The 21,294-nt window shown below is 42.2% G+C and overlaps 1 protein-coding gene and 1 pseudogene across 3 annotated transcripts in view; one reads left to right on the top strand and one right to left on the bottom strand.

Moving 5' to 3' along the window:
- SLC26A5 (solute carrier family 26 member 5) overlaps nucleotides 1-18,912 on the top strand; it is a 35,073-nt gene extending 16,161 nt beyond the window's left edge. For all 3 annotated transcript variants that reach the window (XM_066634559.1, XM_066634560.1, XM_066634558.1), the window contains 14 exons: nucleotides 661-825; nucleotides 2,866-3,018; nucleotides 4,691-4,773; nucleotides 4,864-5,011; nucleotides 6,936-7,049; nucleotides 7,799-7,876; nucleotides 8,876-8,971; nucleotides 10,088-10,194; nucleotides 12,817-12,886; nucleotides 14,221-14,313; nucleotides 14,873-14,971; nucleotides 16,491-16,703; nucleotides 17,148-17,202; nucleotides 18,507-18,912. In XM_066634559.1, the coding sequence (XP_066490656.1) occupies nucleotides 661-825; nucleotides 2,866-3,018; nucleotides 4,691-4,773; nucleotides 4,864-5,011; nucleotides 6,936-7,049; nucleotides 7,799-7,876; nucleotides 8,876-8,971; nucleotides 10,088-10,194; nucleotides 12,817-12,886; nucleotides 14,221-14,313; nucleotides 14,873-14,971; nucleotides 16,491-16,703; nucleotides 17,148-17,202; nucleotides 18,507-18,670 (1,638 nt within the window). In that variant the 3' untranslated portion in view covers nucleotides 18,671-18,912. The remainder of the gene's footprint in view (nucleotides 1-660; nucleotides 826-2,865; nucleotides 3,019-4,690; nucleotides 4,774-4,863; nucleotides 5,012-6,935; nucleotides 7,050-7,798; nucleotides 7,877-8,875; nucleotides 8,972-10,087; nucleotides 10,195-12,816; nucleotides 12,887-14,220; nucleotides 14,314-14,872; nucleotides 14,972-16,490; nucleotides 16,704-17,147; nucleotides 17,203-18,506) is intronic.
- Nucleotides 16,018-16,137, bottom strand: LOC136658061 (5S ribosomal RNA; annotated as a pseudogene).
- Nucleotides 18,913-21,294: the final 2,382 nt, after the last annotated feature.

Genomic DNA, 21,294 nt, shown 5'->3' with positions numbered 1-21,294 from the left:
ATGCTGTTTTTGCTAGTCCCAGGAAGAGGCAAGGAGTTGTGCAGACTGCTGTAAATCCCATCTTCTGACCACCAAATGTTCTTTGGCTCTTTCCTGAGTGGAGGTTTCTTATTGGCAGTGTATCTGCCTCACTTCCCTCATTCTTTTGCTGTTATCCTTACCATTCCTCCTTGACTCACGTGCATGCACACACACAAAAATCCCTTCGCCACCACCTCTTGTAAAAACAAGTACACCTGACAGCATTGGCACGCTCTAGCCTTATGATCTAGGTACAGCTGTTCTCAAACTTTTCAGTCTCTAGTGCCCTTTAAACTCCTAAAAGGAGACTCAAGGAATGTTGCCAAGACATATAGAACCCTATAGTGCTGGTGCATGTACAGATTGGGGCAGATGGTGGCTACTTATGGGCTTCATGGAGCCTGTGAAAGGGTATTGGGGAGCCCCAGGGCTCCTAGGAGCACACTTCAAGAATACTGGTCTAGGAGATAGAGGAAGAGACCTATAAACTTACAAGGCAAAGGGAGTGAGAAGCTTTTGGGTGGATTAATTTGTGTTTGATCCTTGTGTGCTGAACATGAGCAGTAAGAAAGTGACCTGAGCAGTGCTGGCTTTTAGATGACATTGGTGAGCATGACTTTCCTTTTCTTTTTCTTTAAGCTGTGTTTAGGTTTCCTTCGATTTGGATTTGTAGCTATTTATCTTACGGAGCCACTGGTACGAGGATTCACCACTGCGGCAGCTGTGCATGTCTTTACCTCCCAGTTAAAGTACTTGCTTGGAATCAAGACTAAAAGATTCAGTGGACCTCTCTCAGTTCTTTATGTAAGTACCAATATAATTGTAACATGGAGCCCTAGGGGCACCCTTCTCTGGTACTAAACAACTGATGGGTTTTGAAAGTGTTCAGCTTCAGTCTATAACTACAGAGAAATTTCCAACAGCTTTAGAATTGATTGTGACCAAGCAAACTTGGGATTTCTAGTTTTGTGAGTTTCCATGGGAGCCTCTGTAATAATTACTCAGAACCCTTCTGGTCAAGGGCTCCATGACAATTAAGCAAGTATAGGCTTATAGTGTAGACCAGCCATTTTCAACCAGTGTGCCGTGGCACACTGGTGTGCCGCAAATGGTCTGCAGGTGTGCCATGGGAGTTTGGGGAGGGTCATTTATTAGTAGAGCCATTGGGGGATGTAAGCTCCCACCAACAGTATGGTGTGCCTTGTCAATTGTCAAAAAACTGATGGTGTGCCTTGACAATTTTAGCACCTTGTCAGTGTGCCACAAGACAAAAAAGTTTGAAAATCACTGGTGTAGACACATCCTGAAGGAAAAGCAGATTTGTTGGTGTCATGAAAGGGTTGAACATATTTCTTTTCTCAAATGCAGTGCAAAAAACAGAGCAATTCAGCTGTTCCCAGTATCTGGCCCTGGGCAACATCTCCTGTCCTTCTACGAGGACAGGAGTCATTAGAAGGATTTCCTTTAATTGTGGTCTAGAAGTGGGTGCATCAGCCTTCATCCCAAACTCATGCAGACACCAAATCGCATGTGTACGCACTAAAACAGATGTCATCTCTCTCAGTCTCTTTCTTAAGGGAGGGGGATTTTCTGCACTTTGCTGGTTTGTTATCCTCTTAGATCCTTGTTCCAACAGAGCTGTGAGAGTCATTAATTCCCCTAAAACCACTCCATTGGTACCAGAATCATTGACATTCTGTTACTGTTTATGACGAAGACAAATGAATTTGAACTGAAATGCTAAACAAATTACTGACCAGGGGTATTGAGATTGGACATATTTAGGGCTTCATGATCTGCATGTGTTTCTTCTGCATATATTTTCCTTGTTCAGCTGCTAAGCAAGATCACTGTGACTTAATAAAAAATGAACTCATTGCTATGGTAACCTTGAAGGCCTGATGGCAGCTCCTTGCCTGTAGATTTGTTTATGCTCTTCTAAATAGAATTGACTTGCTGGAGGTGGCTTGAAATTATGACAAAGAGTGGCTAATTACAGTGTGTTTTGTGAGCTGTCAGCGCTCTGTCTGTGCTGAATGACTGGATGTTTCATTCAAGTTTTAATCACAGCTTAACTCACTGTTAGTTTTATCCCTTGGATAAAGCTATACCCAGTTTCAAATTCTTGAATATGCTGCTTTGTGCCACAACAGTGTGTCTATTAATGTTTCCAGTACTGCTTAAGGTAGTACTGTTTTAGTCAGTATCTCTTTTAGTCAGGTCTGATGGTTTGAACTACCGTTAGTTTCTCGAGTTGGTATGTGTGATAAGCAGAGATCCTGTGTTATTACATTAACCCATTTCTGCCCACCCCACAACTGTACACATTTGATTCCTGTTGCGTATATGCAACATTGTGCAGTAATGACTTAAGTGCACAATATTTTTTAATTAATATATTTCTCATTTGGAACGTTTGAGATGACCTGTGAACAAGACTGTGTGTACTTCGCACTAAAAATTCTTTACTAAGAAAAGTCTAGCTCTGTGAATTGAATAAATTATGCAAATTAAAGGAAAATTTCTTTATTCACTCTTTATTAATTGTTTTTTCTACTCCATCTGTCCATGGGAAGATGCTGTGCAGTGGACTGAAGGACCACTGAACATTCTTTTAAGATCTGATACTGATTAAAATACTGAATATTCAGTGTTTTCCATATACTTTCAAGCCTGCCTTAATACCTATATGGGCTAGAAACTTACTTTCTTGAAAATAAAAATCAAGATTCTCTAGCTACTATATTCTGCATTGAATGCCACGTTTCATGCAATCGTTCACATCTCTTTCACTATGGAGTGTATCATTTGTGAATAACTGTGCATGCTTTTTTTGTGTTGCAGAGTTTAATTGCTGTGTTTAGAAACATCACAACGACCAACATTGCTGCTTTAGTCGTTGGACTCATTTGCATGGTTTTGTTGCTGAGTGGTAAGGAAATAAATGACCGTTTTAAAAAGAAGCTTCCAGTACCTATCCCTATGGAGATCATTGTGGTGAGTTGGAAATAAGTGAATCTCCTTGTATGCTTCATTTTGAACCGTGAAGTCAGAAAATAAGACAAGCTGGGTCAGGTCAAGGGCTCATCTAGTTCAGCATCTGGCTTTCCACAGTGGCCTATCAGCTGCCCGGGAAGTCCACAAGCAGGACAGAAAGTCATACTTCTCTCCCACCACTGCTCCCCTGCAACTGATATTCACAGGTATATTTCTGCAAACCTGAAATATACCTGTAGCACCTGTAGCACAGGTAGCACCAAGCCATCATGACTAATGACCATTAAATAGTTCTGTTCTCCATGAATTTGTCCAATCCCCTTTTAAAGCAATTCAAGCAAGTAGCCAGCACTGTATCTTATGGCAACAAATTCCACAGGCCAATTATTTACTATGAGAAGTATCTCCTTTTGTCTCTCCTCAGTCCCTGCCATTCAATTTCATTAGCTAACCTAGTTCTAGTACAGTGAGAAAGAAACTCTTTTCCTTCACCGCTGTTCTCTTTAAGCTGCACAGCTGTATAGGAGCACAGCTTGAATCAGAGCCCCACGCTGTTGCCTTTATGGCTCTCCAGAGCTTGGAGATGACAATGACATTACCTTATTGCCGAGTGCTCTGGAGCTGCCCCCTTGCAACAAAGGGAGGGCTCCATATAGTCCCTGTAATTTTTACAGGAAGCACTGCTCTTTGCACCATACATAATTTTATACATTCAACTACTCACATCCCTAAATGTCTTTTTTTCCCAAGCTAAAAAACCTTTTCTCTTAGGGAGGGTGTTCCAGCCCTCTGATCATTTAAGTTCCCCTCTTTTGCATCTTTTCCTGATCTGTGTATCCAGACATAATGTATTTCTTGAGCAGTGGCAACCAGAACTGTACATAGCATTCCCAATGTGGTCACACCATAGATTTGTATAGGGGTGTGGATATCATGCCCTCTTCCAGTTGATTCCACAGGGGAGATCTACACCTAAAGCTGTAGGGCAAGATGTTGGAGAGTAAAGGGAATTTAAAAATGACTGCTTCAGGTGTTGCTGCAAGAGGGTTTGTTGACCAATATGAAAAGTGCAAGAGGAGGGGTAACAAAATGTAGTTGCTACACTACTCCATTCAATTCCAGCTTCATCTGGTAGTAATCTTATGGTGTACTTTAGATATAGATTTTGGGGTTCTCATGTCTGGTTTGTCACTGGCAGATCACACCCACCATCAATGTATATGTGAAATTTGGATCTTTTGTCCCGGTGGTTATTACACTTATTGACATTGAGCCACATTTTCCATTTGGTTGCCCCATCCCCCGGTCTTGGAGCTCTTCACAATTTGCTTTGGTTTTTACTTCTCTGAATAGTTTGGTGTCATCTGCAAACTTGGCCACTTTGTTGTTTACTCCTAGCTCCAGATCACTTATGAACCATTTAGAAAGCACTGATCTCAAGACAGATTCTTGGAAGACCCCACTTCTTCCTTTTCTCCACTATGAACATTAGCCATTTATTCCTACTTTCTACTTCCTGTTCATTACCCAGTTACCAGTTCATAAAAGAACCCATTCTCTTATTCCTGTCCTTCACAGTGCAGACAGCCAAGTACAGAGTTCTCGCTCAAGTGTACTTCTGAAGTTTCTCCTCTTTTTCACTCTCATTTTGTGTGTGTGTGTTTTCTATAAGGTCGTAATAGGCACTGGAGTTTCAGCTGGAATGAATCTGTCGGATACCTATGGAGTGCCTGTTGTTGGTGAAATTCCCAAAGGGTAGGGACAAGGACCTAAATGTATCTTTTAAAGATTTCATAGTTTAATATGGCCAATACACTGTAACTCACTATCTTTAACTGCTTGCAGGTTACGTGCTCCAGTAGTACCTGATATCAGCCTCATCCCAGCTGTGTTTGTGGATGCAATAGCGATAGCAATTGTTGGCTTTTCCATGACTGCCTCAATGGCTAAAATTTTTGCTCTTAAGCATGGTTATACAGTTGATGGAAACCAGGCAAGTTAACTTTCTCTTAATGCATTTTTCACAGTCTGATCAAAATCTGTTGAATCTTCCCAATTGCTTTAGGGCGCAATCCTAACCCCTTATGTCAGTGCTTTCCAGCAATGACATAAGGGCAATGCAGCTTCCAGGGAACAAACATTCCCTTACTTTGAGGAGGCCTCCGTGAGTGACACCCAACTGCAGGATGCAGCACATGTCCCATTGGCACCGCTACGCCAGTGCTAGAAAGCACAGACATACGGGGTTAGGATTGCGCCCTTAGTGGTTTAATACTGATGTATTTGATTTCATGCCCTTGATTAGGAAGAGCCTATGGCTCTTCGAAAGGACTTGTATGAATTCTGAAGACTTTTTCAGTAGATAGATTCTGTTTGTATTGCTTGCACCATCTAATGAAGTCAATTGAAGGCTACTTACTTGCAAGTTTGTCTGCATGGTGCAGACCTTTTCAGCTTGGTAAAGATTTTGACATGCAGCTCTTAGATTTATGGATTTTAATGACATTTCTTTACATTTGGAGCTATTGGGAAGGGGAGGGAAGCCCTGATGCCAGTGCCTCCTTTTTCCTGATCAGCCTCTATATCGGGGCCCAAAACCCAGTTGACTCTGCTATTATCACAGGGTGACAAAGTGAGAATGAGCGGGAGCAAGCTTTCTTGGAAGCCTCTCAGTTACTTGGAGAATTCCCACAACTGGCTGTTGTTGTGTGTAGCAAACAGTTTGAAAACTGGGACAGAGCTCTGGCTGGGTTCAATCCCACAACAACTAGAAGAAGGATTAAAACGCACAAAAAAGAGTCGGGGGGGAGAAGGCGTAAGTCAAAGAAGAAAGAAACAAAGCAAACAAACTTTGGAAAAGGCTTGGGTGTTTGCAATGCCCAGGTACAGATTTTAGCAAAACTACAAGCACATAATTACAAGTAAACCATAAAGCAGAATATCTCTCTGACCCCCAGGGAGATGAGTGAGAGCTTGGCCACAAATGGCAATGTTCTCTGGGAATCAAGCCACAACACGTACATGAACATTCTTGGGCTTGACCTTAAGAAACCTAGGTTCAAAAGTATTACTGGTCTATCTAGTTCAGTGGTTCTCACGCTTTTAGCACCGGGACCCACTTTTTACAGTGAGAATCTGTTAGGACCCATCAGAAAGGATGTCATGACTGGAAGTAACATCATCATGCAGGAAAATTTTTAACAATCCTAGGCTGCAATCTTACCCACACTTACTCAGGAGTAAGTCCCATTGGCTATCATTGTTAAAAGCATATACTTAGTAGCCTGTTCAAAGTACACATCTGTAACATTTCCCCAAATGCAGTCACATACCATGGCAGCATCAAGTCTAATATATTAAAAATAAAATATTGAAATGAATGGGCTCACAACCCACCTAGTGGGTCCTGACCCACAGTTTGAGAAACATTAATCTAGTTAGATAGTTGATGACTACTTGGGGCATCCCTACCTGCCCTCTGACCTGTTCAGGTGTGTTTGGATGTCCAACTGACAGATGCATGCCTTTCCCAAAAGGTCACTTAGCTGGGGCTATTGTTCTGTTAGAACCATTGAGAGAAGATAGTAAATCCACAAAAAAACCTGCCTGCTTGGCCCTGCAGTTTTTCTGCAGTGGTGCAGATTTCAAAGTTTGTAAGAGAAGGTTCTTTCCCTTGTTGACCTTCATAGTGGAACTTTCTTAAGGGAAATAGATGGGAAAGATAAAGCAAGCAAGGGAAGCTCAATCATTACAATATTTTATAAAATTCGATGCTTGCATATTTTTATGCATTCTTTATCCATAGGTTGTAAAGCAATTCCTTTCTTAAGAGAAAGTCATCTGTATAAGCACCATTGTTGGTACCCTTTGACAATATTCAGTGTGATTGTTTTTATTCTCCCTTTCTGTTGTCACAGGAGCTTATTGCATTGGGCATATGTAATTTGACAGGATCCTTTTTCCAGACCTTTGCTATTACTTGCTCAATGTCACGAAGTCTTGTCCAGGAGAGCACTGGGGGAAAGACCCAGGTATATCTATGCAGATTATGTATATTTTAGTTAGTAAGTTTGTACCCCCAAGGACAATGTGCTTAGGGCAGTGCTGTTCATACTGGGGCATCGCGACGCCCCAGCCTGAGGGCCCTGATCTCTGCCCCCTTAAGGGGCAGGGACAGTCTAGAGGCAGTGGGAAGGCAGCGGCCGCATCCACTTTCCCTGCTGCGGGGAGCCCTGCCAGAAGTTGCACCGGCCTCCCCGCACCCCGGGGAGACTGCAGGAGGCTTGGGTAAGTGCAACCAAGCCCCTGCAGCCCCCTGAGCGGCGCGATCCTGGGGATCGCGCCACTGCCTTCCCCCCGACCCCGCTGCCTCCTTCCCCTGCCCCTGCAAAGACTTACTGGCTGTCAAACTCTCCCAGAGAATTTGAGAACCACTGGCTTAGGTGAATGTACTTGGAGCTACTCATTTTATTTTCATCTTGTTGAAGTGGTTAGAGTTTTGTTTTTTATATTTACATATATTATTTACATGGAAGGTGAGAATATATAGGTTGTGTCCCAAGTTTTGTCAGCTGTGACTTACGGCCAAATATTCTTGCAGTGGTGGTACTCTCGTATCACAAGTGCCGTAAGGCACTTTACCACCAGCACTAGGAAAAATTATATGAAAAACGAATGGGAAGAGTGTTTGGAACTGTCAGAATAGTCTTTAGCCATGCTTTTAAAAAGTGAACAAACCCAAGAGAGCGTTCTTCAGAAGTTTTGTGTCTCTTCTGTTCAGGTTGCTGGCACTCTGGCTTCAATCATGGTTTTCTTGGTCATTGTTGCCATTGGTTACCTCTTTCAACCATTGCCACAGGTGAGGGATTTTTATGTATATGTTTCTATTCGGGTCTGGATTGGTGCATAAGCAGAAATAAAACTCCTTTTATTCATCAGCATGAAAAGATAAACATGAAAGATTATGCATAAAAGATTGCAGAATCTTTCATGTTTAGAGTTTTAAGAAGATATCATGTTCTGCGCCGGAGTGATGATCTCAGGATATGATTCATAGCTTTGGTAATCACTGGATATTTAGCCCTCTTCCATTTTCTATCTGCTGACTGCCAGCAGTTTGCATTGGCTGTTTTTGAAGTTCCTCCTTGGCTCTTCATACTGAGACAGAAAGCTGCCTGTCTGATATTCTGTGAGAATCTCGTTTGGTTCTTGGTAGCTTACACCAGCTCGCCTGAGTTGCCTTTGGGTAGCCTCTACAGTTTCTGTTCCTTCTGAGTTAGGTCTCTTCCTCTGGAGCAAGGAAAGTGTGGTTGCTACCCTTTGAGTGCTCATCATAAAAGGCTAAAATGGGTCAAAAGAAGATAGCTAATGAGTCAGTGAGGTCTTTTGAAGGACCAAAGTGGGACATTGGACTATTATGCTTGTAAAACAGTGGGTATCTCTTTAGCAGTGGGTATGCAAACAGGTAACAATCATTCCTCTTTTTGTATGGAAGTGGGTGAAAGGGGAATTTGAACCAGGCTAAAGTAAATATAAAACATGAATGTATCATGGTTGATGTATGTCCTTTAGATCCCACTGATTTCAGTGAGGGAGAATTAAGACTGCTGTCTCTTTTCTCTTAAAATTACTGAGACTTGCAAGTGCTTGATTGCAACCGTAGAGAAATGTTTTTAGACTAGATTGTAATCTTCAAGGGAAAAAGTATTATTTGTGAAATGGGTTAGCTAAGAAGACTGCTACTCAGCACCCTAACACAATCTCTGTCACCTGCTAATGATGACTGTACAAGCATCTCATTAATTTCTGATGAAACATGTGTCCAGATAATCAAACTGCTCTCAAACTATGTTCCTAGACTGTGCTTGCAGCCATCGTAATGGTCAATTTGAAAGGCATGTTCAAGCAGTTTGCTGATATCTCCCACTTCTGGAAGACCAGCAAGATTGAACTGGTGAGTGATTTAATGCAGAGCAAAGTGCATGTTTCATGGTTCTTTTTACTGTTATGAATTTGTGCAATAATCCACCATTCTACCTGTGTGGCTATATCACACAGAAGAAGTTGCACTGTGCAAGTCCAGCAGTAGAGGAAGAATGAAGTCCTAGGCCAGAAAACTAGTAGTGCAAAGAGATTGTGAAGGTCATGAAATATTCTGGCATCTATTTGACTCCATAAGGCCCTGTCTATCTAAAGGAAGTTCTTGTCAGTTTAGAAATTGAGACAGGGAAGCAAATAACCTGGTTTCCTGCATGGTTCTCCAGGAATCTCTTCTTCTAGGGATTCCAGATCTGCAATTAAGTTGCTCACCCAGGGGCAGTATGGAATTTATGGGTCTGGAAGAATGTTTTTGGATGGTCCATGTAGGCCTCCCAGGCTTGCATTGCCTTATCTTACCTTAGAACACAGAGGAGCAAGGCCATTTGTAAATACCAGAAAGACACTACCTGTCTTTGTATCAGGAATTGTTAACCTGAGGGTGTCCCAAGGACATTCTAAGGTGATCTTGTCTGGTCCCACATGCTCACAGCAGATTAAGCAGTGGCTTAACCCATTGTTGGACAAGATATGCTGCTGAAGCCTCCTCCTCCTCATGTCTTGTAACACCAGCTGCCATTTCTCCTCTACAAAGCTGTGTTTGGAGAAGGTTATTTCCAAGAGAGATGTAGCAGACGGGAGGAGGACTTCTTCATTCTTCCCCATCCATTCCTTTTCTTCCACATTCCTCCCCTCCAAATCATCTTTGCAATGGTTACAGTGATGACTGCAGAAATAGAGTCTCATTTAATGCATAGAAAATAGACCTGAGACAAGGACAGCCCAAGAGCTCCTGGCACCTTAGGCAACATGCCAATTGCTGTCCTTCTTACCTAATGTTGTGGCCAGGCTTTGCTTCACCTACTCTCTGGATTGTAAAAGGAAGAGGATAATGGAGAGCGGCCTTTTTATCTTCTCTTGGGTCTGAGAGATTTTGCTGGGTGTTTGCACTTGGCTCATCTTAGCCAGACTTTCCCATGTGCCTTTCAGAAAGTAAAACAATACATTGCTGATGAGGTGTGTGTTTGTTTAGGCTATCTGGATTGTGGCTTTCCTGGCGTCAGTTTTTCTGGGGCTAGACTACGGCTTGCTGACTTCCATAGCTTTTGCAATGATTACTATTGTGTACAGAACACAAAGGTGAGGCTTACTTTTTCATTTATTTTTTTTCTCCGAACGATTGCAGGGATGGGTAGGGGGTGTAAAAAGGGACATGCTCCTTCCTCGTGCTCAGTAGCTACAGTACAGCTTGCTAAGTTGATTTGTCCTCTGTATGTGTTTATTTCAGTTGAGTTCATTTCTGCCATTGTTTATAAACACAGAGCCCTTGAGGTATTTGGTCCAAATCTAAAGAAAACCAATAGAAAGGGGTGGAATTCATCAGGAAGGCTGCTGATATCACTTTCTCTGTCACTGGTTTAATAAATTACTCTTACTGGAATTGTTGCCTGTGCAATTTGAAGTATGTCACAAAAGAGAACTTGCAGAAAAAGGGAAGCATGTACAACACTACCAGGCTTTCAAAGAACACCTGTATGTAGCATCAAATGACAAAAAGCTAAACTAAACGTAAAAGATATAAAATCCATAAACTCAGCCAAGCAGCCATATTTATTACAAATTGCTTTGGAGCATTACAAAAATAAAATTAGAGCCTAGTTTTCAAGCCTGATTCCTAATTGCCTGACATTGTATTAAGTCTTGATCACATGAATTACCAAGAATGAGAATTTTTGCTATTGCCTTTTTTTTAACGCAGAAACTCTTATCGTAATCTTTGATCACGATATTGCAACAAAAGAGCCCAGGGCTTGAGACTGACACCAGATTGAGGGATCAAATCTCATTCCTAACACAGATTGCAGCAGTTCTGCCACAAACAGCCAGCAAAGAGGAAGATACTCTTGTATCTGCCCTCCAGCAGTCACATACCAGAAACCACAGCTAACAGTAGGCTTCTGGTTATGACAGCCAGAGGGGATGTAAGGAAAAGAGGCAGCCAGACAGATTAACTCAGGGGAACCTAAGAAGAGCCCCTGCCCTGTCCTGCTGCTAGACCAGCATCCTGTCCAGTAACAGTGACCAACCAGCTGGCTCTGGGAAGCAGAAGATGAATATCTGCCTCTCTCTGTTGCTTCCCTGCAACTGGTATTTAGAGGTGTACTGCCTCTGAACCTGGAAGTAGTATTTGGAGGTAGTACAGGTTAGCTCAGTTGCACCTCAAGTCATGGCCAGTTCTGACCCTCAAACAGAACCATGTTTGAAGTGTGGGACATTGGTGTATGCTGACACTTCCAAGATCAGTCCTTCAAATATGCTCACACCTTTGTACAGTAAAACTCTGACACCCTAAGGACCTGGCTGGTGCCAGATGGTCAGATATCCTGGACGATTGGGATGTACTGTAGACTGACAAGGAAATCACATGCGTGAATCACATATGCGTACTGTGCATATGTAACCACCTGCAGCAATTATCTGGCCAGGATTGCTTTTAGCACTGCCTTTCAGGGGTGCCAGGCAATGCTGGCAGTGGGTGGGAACCTGCACCCTGGTTGCAAGGTTGGGGCAGCCCTTGGTAGTAAACACAGGCAGTTTGTCTTGCCCCTCTTGGGCAAGGAGCAGGAGCAGGAGAGTTGTGGAGGGAACAGAAGCCTGAGGTGGCCCAGGGTACCACCAATGTTGCTGATATGGTCATGGTGGCTTAGAGCAATTGCCAATACCAGCTATTTTGATGCCAGACTATCGGGAGTGCTCTCGGATGCCAGAATACTACAGTAGCTTTGAAATGGGGTGAGCTGCTGCTACTCTGATTTGTTTCTTTCTGCCCATTAGTGGTTTGCAGTTAGCTGATAGTACAGGTGGTTTCACTTATCTGAGGATCTGGGGGTACCCCCCCCCCATTATAAGTACTGTACCTTTGTTTTACTGTAATGGCACTTGCAGCATGGGTGCTTCTTGCTTAACATTCTTCAGTGTTAAGCATGAAGCACCTTTGCTGCAAGGGCTACTACAGTAAAATAAAGGTACTTGTAATGGGCATGGGGGCACTATTTATATAGCGTTCCACCATTTCCATATCTGTGGGGGGGGGGGGAATAGAACCCTGTGCATAAGGGGACCTGGTTGTATATGACTCTTGAACATACTAACAGCACAATCCTATGCATGTCTGCTCAGAAGTAGGTCCCATTGAAATCAGTGGGACTTACTCCAAGGTAAGTGTATGTAGGATTGCACCCTTAGATTTATAACTGTTTGTGTGTTGATAGTAATAGCACCACCTTCTTGATGAAGAAACTGTTCTAAAGTAACAGAACCTGTTTTGATCAGTGTATATAAACACCGACCGGGGTGAGCCTATTTGATGAAGGTGAAAAATTCTGAACTGCTTTTTTTTTTTTTAGTAGGCTTTTCAGGACTGTACTGGGGTCTGGAGCATATGAGATTGTCTGCCATTTGCTCCTATTCCTGTTGACAGTCTGGTCATATCTCCCCCACTCCTCTTTTCCATCCCAGGATCTTTTGCCCATCATAGCATTTGTGGCCTATTCCTTTCCTATTGCCTCCCCTTCCTCTCCCCTCTTCAGTCTCTCACTAGCATTCACTCTGGTATTTCAGGGTTTTGCCACCTGAGGCATGCTACTGTTTTTGGACAGTGGGCACCAGGCCTTAGAGGGCTTCCTAGGGAACTGTAATCCTCATCCTCTAACAGAGACTGCTTTAATAGCTTGTAACTGGTCTTTCTTCTATTCTTTGCAGTCCACAATATAGAATCCTTGGCCAGATTCCTGACACAGACATTTATTGTGATGTGGATGAGTATGAAGAGGTAAGAGGGTGCTAGATCTCCTTATACCTTCTGAGAAGCAAGATGAGTGTGTGTCTCTTCCATGAGAAAGTGTTTCATAAGTGTTTAGGGAAGTGACTGGGTCAGGACCTTTCTCTCAGAAGTGCAATTAAAAAAAGAAATTCTTGGGACATTTTTACCTGGAGAAGCCTTCAAAATGGGCATTTTCTACCTGCAGCCTGAAATGGTTCAGTTCAGCTTTAACACCTCTTTCTGTGTGGCTCAAGTCTTGGCAGCACACAAATCCATGGCAGATCTAGGGGCTTCTGTGGAGCGGAAGCAAGTACAGACTTGTATGTGCGTTTATGAGGTGATGAATCTTTATGCCAATCCTGGTGGTTTCTTTGTGTGTGTGTGTGTGGTTTTAAGGGAGTGTTTCTGGATGAATGCCCTCCCCTGGGAAGCTGTATGTGTTTTTATGGCTGTGACAACTTTTTAAAGACTTTTTAAAGACTGTTCAGATCTTAGCAAGATTCTGCTTTTGAATTTAATCCTGTGGTTTTTCCATCTTTTGTCCCACCTTCCATTCAAGGAAGATGGTACTATGGAAACCTTAATCTTGGATAAACCTGCATAGGTGCACTATGGTCCCTACAGTATGTTCCAGGCTGATGGTGACCTTTGTCCTGCAAAAAAGGCGAGACTTACCCAATTTATCGCCCACTTCTTCCTCTGTTATCCTCCCGTGTCAGTGTCCAGATTAGTGGTTCTCAAAGGGTAGGTCTCTGCCTTATGGGGCTTACAATCTAGACTAGTGGTTCTCAAACTTTTAGGGAGCATTACTCCCTAAGTAAGTCTTTGTAGGGGAGAGGCGAGGGCCGCAACACGATCTCCAAGATCGCGTAGCTAAGGGGGGGGCTGTGAGCTTCTGTAAGCAGCAGGAGGTACAGGGAGCCCCGATCAGCCCTCTGCAGGAAGTGGTTTAAGCGCACTGTTTCTCAACATTCCAAGCCTTGAGGAGCCCTGCAGAGGGCTGCACAGGGCTCCTCGCACCTCCTACTGCTTGCAGAAGCCCATACTAAGTAAAAGTACCCACTCTTATCCCCCCCCTTAGTGATGTGATCCTCAGAATCGTGTCGCTGCCCTTGCCTCTCCCCTGCAAAGACTTACTAGGGAGTAATGCCCCTAAAAGTTTGAGAACCACTGGCCTAGATTGTAAACCCCACATGGCAGGGACCTATTGTTTCAGTCACAGTAAAGTCACTATAGTACCACTGATGGCACTGTATAAATAAGCATATTGTGAATGCATGTTTGTTTTCATTATAAACATATATGAGAATAAGGTGCTTCATTTTTTTTTTCTCCATTTGCAGGTGAAAGAATACCCTGGAATCAAAATATTCCAGGCAAATACATCACTCTACTTTGCCAATAGTGAATTATATATAAACTCACTGAAGAAAAAGGTTAGGAGAACCAGTTTCTTGAAGTCCCTGAAATATAACACATTCTCCAAGTATAGTTTTATTGTTCACTTCATGTGCACACATACTCTGATTTGATGCACTTAAATGTTACCTTACTTGTCACTGTAGTGTGAATAAATCTTACCTGCGAGTCTCCCCAATATTAGGTTGCTAAATTTTAAAATGGGAGGACTGAGATTATGTATCATTTTAAAAACATTTCTGCCACTTCAATGTGTTAATTTGTATAGATGTGACAGTTACTGCTTTTCTTTAATTTTTTTTAAAGCAAATGAAAGCCTTGACTTCTGGTATTCTCAACCACATTCTTCTTTGCCCTAAATCATAGTTCCATTAAAACTATGCTCTGCGGTGCAAATTAATTATCCAACTTGGCAGGTGAATTTAATTTTACTCATTTAATAGCTGTTGATAGGTGACCTTTTACAAGGCAGACCAAAAGTCCTGCAGCACCTTAAAGATTAACAAATATATTATGGCCAAAGCTTCAGAAGCTTGGGCCTGCGCTTATCTGAGTTTGCCTTTTCTCCTCTGGTAGACTGGTGTAGATCCCTGTGCAATACTGGCAGCAAGAGAAAAAGCCCAGAAAAGACACACCAAGGAACTAAAGCAAAAGAAGAAAGCAGTATTGAAACTGGTAAGCGTTGCTCATGTGGGCTGAGTTTAGCCTCTGGCTTTGTATTAACTGTGATTATGAATTCAAGAACCAGCCTCAGGAAGACACACTTCCTCTTTCAAATGTCCCCCTCTCAAGAATTCGTTCTCTACAGTTAGCATAAACCAGGAATCCCATTTAACCGGAACTGAAATTAGGATTTAAATAGATTCCTGTTTAGCAGGGTTAAGATTGATGTCAACATTTCTGTTGACAACTCCTGTTAAAGAAAACAAGGGGGCAGGAGGCAGGGGCCACACATCCCTGACTGAGATTGGCTCTTAATTTTATAACCATGCTAAAGAGGAAGCTAACACTGGTCTTCTCTGTTTTGATAGTTCACTAAGCTGGTGTCATTCTATATATGATTTATATAGGGGATGCCACTGAAATAGGAATACATAGGTGTGTTTAGTGCAGCTGAGGCCACTTAATAGACATTTTTTCTCTGCGAGAGAGAGAAATGGAGCACACAAGACATCAGCTGGCCCTTTTAGAGAAGCCAGTATACTAGCCTGCCAGTAGCAGCTTACCTTGTGCTCTTGATATAGTTCTTTTAATGACAACTAATGTGATTTTGGGGCAGTATTGGGCATCATTGTGAACTAGGCCCTAAGAGATGTGTTAGAAGAACAAGGAAGCTGTCAGTTTCATTGGCTGAGTGGGGCAAAACAGAATTGTTGCATCAATAGCTTAGGTGTGCTTGCCATTACTGCACAGCTTGCCAGTCTTCAAAATGCTTTGTTGTGGGAGGACTGTCCTGAATGTTGTGGGAGGACTGTCCTGAAAACAGGAAGTATGAATGTAGGATTTGACATGTTGTTGGGTTCTGATTTCTGGAAAGTTAGGCTCTGTATGCATTTGATCTAAAATAATAAGAATTCAGCAGCTGGTTTGTGCAATTGTTTTTGAGATGGAAAGAAACAGTCTTGTGAAAATGCTCCTAAGAAGCAAGACTTCATTTTTCCACATTCCTAATCTATGCTTGGGTTGGTTGGCAACCTTCAGTCTCGAAAGACTATGGTATAAGCCTACAGCACCTGGTATTCCCAGGCGGTCTCCCAACCAGGTACTAACCAGGCCTGACCCTGCTTAGCTTCCGAGATCAGACAAGATCGGGCATCTGCAGAGTAACAGTTGCTGCATAATCTTATTTTCTGGCAATTTTCAGAATGTGGTGACTAGCAGATTACTAAATGAGGAACCCTTCCACAAGACCATTTAGCTGAGCAGATATTGAGGGAGAGAGTGACCTTGTGGTGATTCTTCCGCTTCAGAATCTATCAGTCAATTGGCTCCAAATAGTAGCAGGAGTCAGAGAGGGAGAGATGATACTCGAGCAGGTGGTTGTCCCTTGGTTACTCGATGATGAGGAAATGTTGTTGTGAAAAATCTCAGGATAAATGTTAATATGGAGTCCCAACTCCACATTCATTTATTCAGAGAACTTGTGAATATGGAATTAGCTGTTTAAATCTGGTATTGTTAACCTTCCTTCAAGACTAACGACATGGAGAATAGTGCGAAACACGAAGTGATGAATGATGAACCACCGCTCAATGGAAAATTTGCAGTAGCTGAGGCTGCTACACAGGAATCCTCTCCTGATGAACTTGAACATTTTATGAAGCCTGTAACCAACATCCACACCATCATTTTGGATTTTTCACCAGTGAACTTTGTGGATTCTGTTGGAGCCAAAGCCCTAAAATCAGTATGTAGTCTATCTTTATCCTACTACGCCTTCCTCTGAAGGTACCTCTTTCCCAAGGCACATTATGCCATTTAAGACACTTGTCACAGGCAGCAGGAAGTTCTGCAGCAAGTTTGCAAAGCTCTCATGTATTTCAATACCGTTTTCCACTTCCTTGTGCCTTTAGACATGTCATGACTACATTTTCCCTATTATTTTTTTCCTTTGAGCTCAAATATTTTCAGTATAACTGCTCAAGTCATATATTCCTTCAAAGTGTCTTTGCAAACTCTGTGTACTGGAAAAACAGGAATCTAGCATAGGATAGATTAATAGACTTTTGAAAGAGAAATAATTCTTTAAAAATAATCAGCTTTTAACAATGTTTGACCTTGTTGTATTAGGATAATAAGATTAGTTATATTCAAGAATATAAACTGCAAGTTAATTTCTGTTCTGAAATAGATCATGAAAGAATATGAAGAAATTGGCATTTCAGTGAATGTGACTGGCTGCAATGGTAAGTATTTTGATTTGTATGGGGCGTTTCTTTTTTGGTGGGTGTATGACCTTGCTACATTATTTTGCCAGTGTTATGGTCTTCCGCAGAACTAGGCAGGACTAGGATACATGCACACAGTAGTCCATGAGGCAGTTTTTGGTTAAGGTAGGAGTAGTTCCTATGTTTGTTATGTTCTACCCTGGTTTTGCTGCCAGAATTAGTTCACAAAGCAGCTTAGAAGGATTAAGTATTAAAATTAAGTCAGGTGAACTGGCCCTACTGAGTCAGATCACTTGTTGGTCTAGGGCTAGGTCAGTATTGTTGACACTGAGGGTTTTTTCCTGGACCTGTCTGGGTACGCCAGGAATTGAACTTGGAACCTCTTGCAGCCCAAGTACATCTTTTCATCTGTGCTACTGCCTAAAAGTCAGTCTACCCACAGCTTATCCAGTTTATATGTAGCTGTAGCCGCATGCCCTTCATCTAGCTTTGGGCAGCTACCAACATGGTCCCACTTACAGAAGGACCTGCAGGTGAACTTGGTAGTTGGTTGGTGGGAATCCTAGCCCACAGGACCAGCCCTTCCATTGCATATAACTTAAGTCTGCCTACACACCCTTAAATACATCTTTATGGAAGTTAGAAGCTAGTTCTTTGTGAATATGGTTTGGATCGAATCGCCCATTTACCCTAATGGAATACTCTACAGAATGTTTCCATATGAGTTCCACACATGTGGAGGACTTATCAGTATTCCCCCAGCACATGCAATCCTCTGCACCACCACTGCACATCACACTAGAGTAGACGTCCAACATGCCTGAGTGGCTTGCCAAGTGATGCAGGAGGAGGGGAGAAATGTGCAAGGGCAACTTATATATTTTCTGAATTGCCACCTGCTTTTCATTTGAAACTGTAAAGCAAGAGGATGTACATAGAGACCTTTAACAAAATAAAGTGGACTAAGTTCTATTGGATACCTTCAGTGGCATGCATGCACACCACACATATGGGAAGTAGCTTGAGCTGCAAGGTGTATGTCCCTGGTGGATAACTGGCAGTAATAGTTGTAGTAGTATTACGAATAGTAGTATTAAATTCCCTTTCCAAACACAGGTAGTCAGTGTCACAATTATTTCAGCTCCAGCTCCTGCATCATACAAAGAATTGTGCACACAGCCTCAATTTGCCCACTGGTTTCCCCCCTTTGAGATAGAATATCTTATGTGCACATACACCGTTTAGTCACAGCAAGTCAACATACAAGGCCTGGAAATTTAGTTTCTATATGCTGTTAAAAATCTCTTTTTCCTCCCACCCAGGGTCTGTTGTGGACAACCTTGTTAGACTGAAGTTCTTTGACAAAGCTACTGTAAGAGACTTGCTGTTTCCCAGCATTCATGATGCTGTACTCACCAGCCAACTGAAGACTGCATCAGCCTCACAGACACCTTTGGATGCTGTCATTTGTAATACTACAGCATAAGCTGAGAACTATATGGAGATACACTGATTTGCTTCCAAGGGCTCTTATTTAACTTGCATGGAGTACAGAGAGCCAAAGACTAGCCATTCTTACGGGTAACGTGACATAGTAGTGCAGCAGCCCTGCTTTCTGCCAGACTACTGAATTCTGAGTCTGTGGATTCAAAGCCTTAATACTATAAAAACATGTGCTTTTTAGCTGAATTCAGATGTAGTTTGAAGAAGTGCAATGTTTGTATAAAATTGAATGTATTTTCTTGAAAGCATCCTAGTATATTTTGGTATCCCTCTTCTTCAGAAATATCCCAGCAGATATCATTGCACTATGCTTTTTTTTTTGGGGGGGGGGGGAGTGTTTTATACAAGAGATCACACTGTGTGTGCATGGACCGAACCTTACTCTCCCTTGAGAATATGGCCAGATGCCATGATGTTTAGAATGGTACACTGTTACAAAAAGCATTCCTATACTAACTGCCAGTGAATTTTACTATACGGATGTCTTAAAGGATTCTTATGGGCTTTCAAATACTAGTGTCAGTAGACTTGTAGCAGCTTTTTGAATGAGATAAAATAATTTTGTGTGGCTAACTTTTCAGTACCAAAGTCTGGTTTTGGTTTTTATTTTTTCTTACAAGAACAAAGGTGAGCATCAAATGATCAATGGTCTGCTCAAACTAATCACTTTCATGTACAAGTTACTGTATCTACTGGCATGCCAGTGCTGAAGATGACTTGCAGCTCGCTGCTAGGAAGTGGAGCTAATGGGTTGCTGTAGCTTTTGTTTGAAATATTTATTGGAGAAAAGAAATCTGATATGCATTTACAGCAATACCTTGCACTTTGATCTGGTTAGGGAGCAAAGGATGGGTGACACTCAAAGTATAGCCTTATTTAGCTTGCAAAGTTTGGCCAGTGAAAAACACATGCAAATGCATATGAAACCTTAAAAAAGAAAAATAAACATAAGAACTTTGAATATCATGATATTGGATGAAATCAGAGAAGAGCAAAAAGCATGTGGATGAAATTTGAAATGTAGTTATAATTGAAAGTGGTTGAAAGAGCAAAGCTATGTACAAGTCAAGGTATGCCTGTACTTGCATTGTTACAATCAAGTGAACTTAAAAGTGCCTTCCCCCACATGTCTCTTCTTCTGTACATCATCATCTGTTAAACAGTCTAGTCATATATTAGAGTACAAAGGTATTATAACATTAAGTTGTGCCCTGTAGATATACCCAAGGCAAACCCAATGAGGGATGCTAACAGGATTTTCTGGGCCTGCTAGAAAAACCTAGGTGTACACTGAAGGCCCATAATCACTAGTACCCCCATCTGTGGCCCTGATAATTTTAGCCCCTTCCTACATAACTCTTCAGCTCAGTCCTAGAAAGAAAGTGTTCTCAACATTTGAAATGTCCAACATGCCAGTTTCTAAGGAAAGAAATTGAGTCAGTTTATATAGATGCTACTTAGCCTGTGCAGGACCAGCCCAAGACTAACTGCTCCCTGAAGCAGTGTGCCAATTATTTGGGTGGTCCCTCCTTATCTCTTGCTCCTATAACCCTCTCATCCATTGCCTTCTCTTTTCCTCCACACTTCTGCTGTCCCTCTCTTCTCTGTCTAATCCAGGGAGTGAAAGAGGATCAGTAGAAGTTGGCAGGTAAAGATGAGCACCCCACCACCACCATTCTGCTACCTGAAGCAACCACATGGATGAGCTGGCCATGCTATATAGAGTGGACAGCCCTTGATGCAAAGGATCAAGACATTTTTTTTCATTTTATAATGAGGAATAAAAATGCAACTTGAATTTCTGGAGCTACCTAGAATGCATTGAACACTTGTAGTCAAGTGATACCTTTTGTAACATGGATTTTGACTGTCTTTTTGCATCTTGGTATCTTGTGGCTACTGTCTGCTTACAGTGAAGCCACTGTTGGTTGTTATGATCAAACATGTCTTTCAAGTGTAAGACTCCAAAATAAAAAGCCATTCAGACTCAAGATTGAATGTATTTTACTGATGGTAAAATCTGTCTTGATCAACTGCAAGCTTATTATGAAAAGTCAATGCATCTGCAGTCTGTTGTTGAAGCTCTTGGAGATTCTAATTTATGTAGCTATGCAAAATATTTACCAATATGATGAAAGTGAAGTTGTAAATAATCCTGTTTATCTGGCAGTTTATATAGGGTTGGGGGAAATACTATATAGTTCTCCTACCAATGCAGATGCAACAACTTAATCACTCTTGCCATGGCAGTAGCTACCTTTCTGCAGCAAACACCCTTCAACAGAACTGGGTGCTAAAGCCTATCTACCTGGGGTTGATACAGCCAATCTACATTTGTACTTCTGCTTCTATAGTTGCCCTACCTTTTCTCAAGCATATTATGCTATAGACCCATTTGAGCTCTCACTGAGCCTTTTCCTGTTTCTCTATGGTTGTCACTTATTCAGGATTAGGTTAGATCAGGGGTGCTCAATAGGTGGATCGCGATCTACCGGTAGATCGCCAGGCAAAATGAGTAGATCGCGGAGTGCCGACCCCCCCCTTTCAGGTGCCTCTGGGAGGAAACGCCGGGAGTAAGGCCCATTGTACTCAATGGGGCTTACTCCC

Source organism: Tiliqua scincoides, chromosome 7, assembly GCF_035046505.1.
Source record: "Tiliqua scincoides isolate rTilSci1 chromosome 7, rTilSci1.hap2, whole genome shotgun sequence".
NCBI classification, from domain to species: Eukaryota; Metazoa; Chordata; class Lepidosauria; order Squamata; family Scincidae; genus Tiliqua; species Tiliqua scincoides.
The sequence above is the reverse complement of the archived record's forward strand: the minus strand, read 5'-3'. Positions and strand labels throughout refer to the sequence as shown.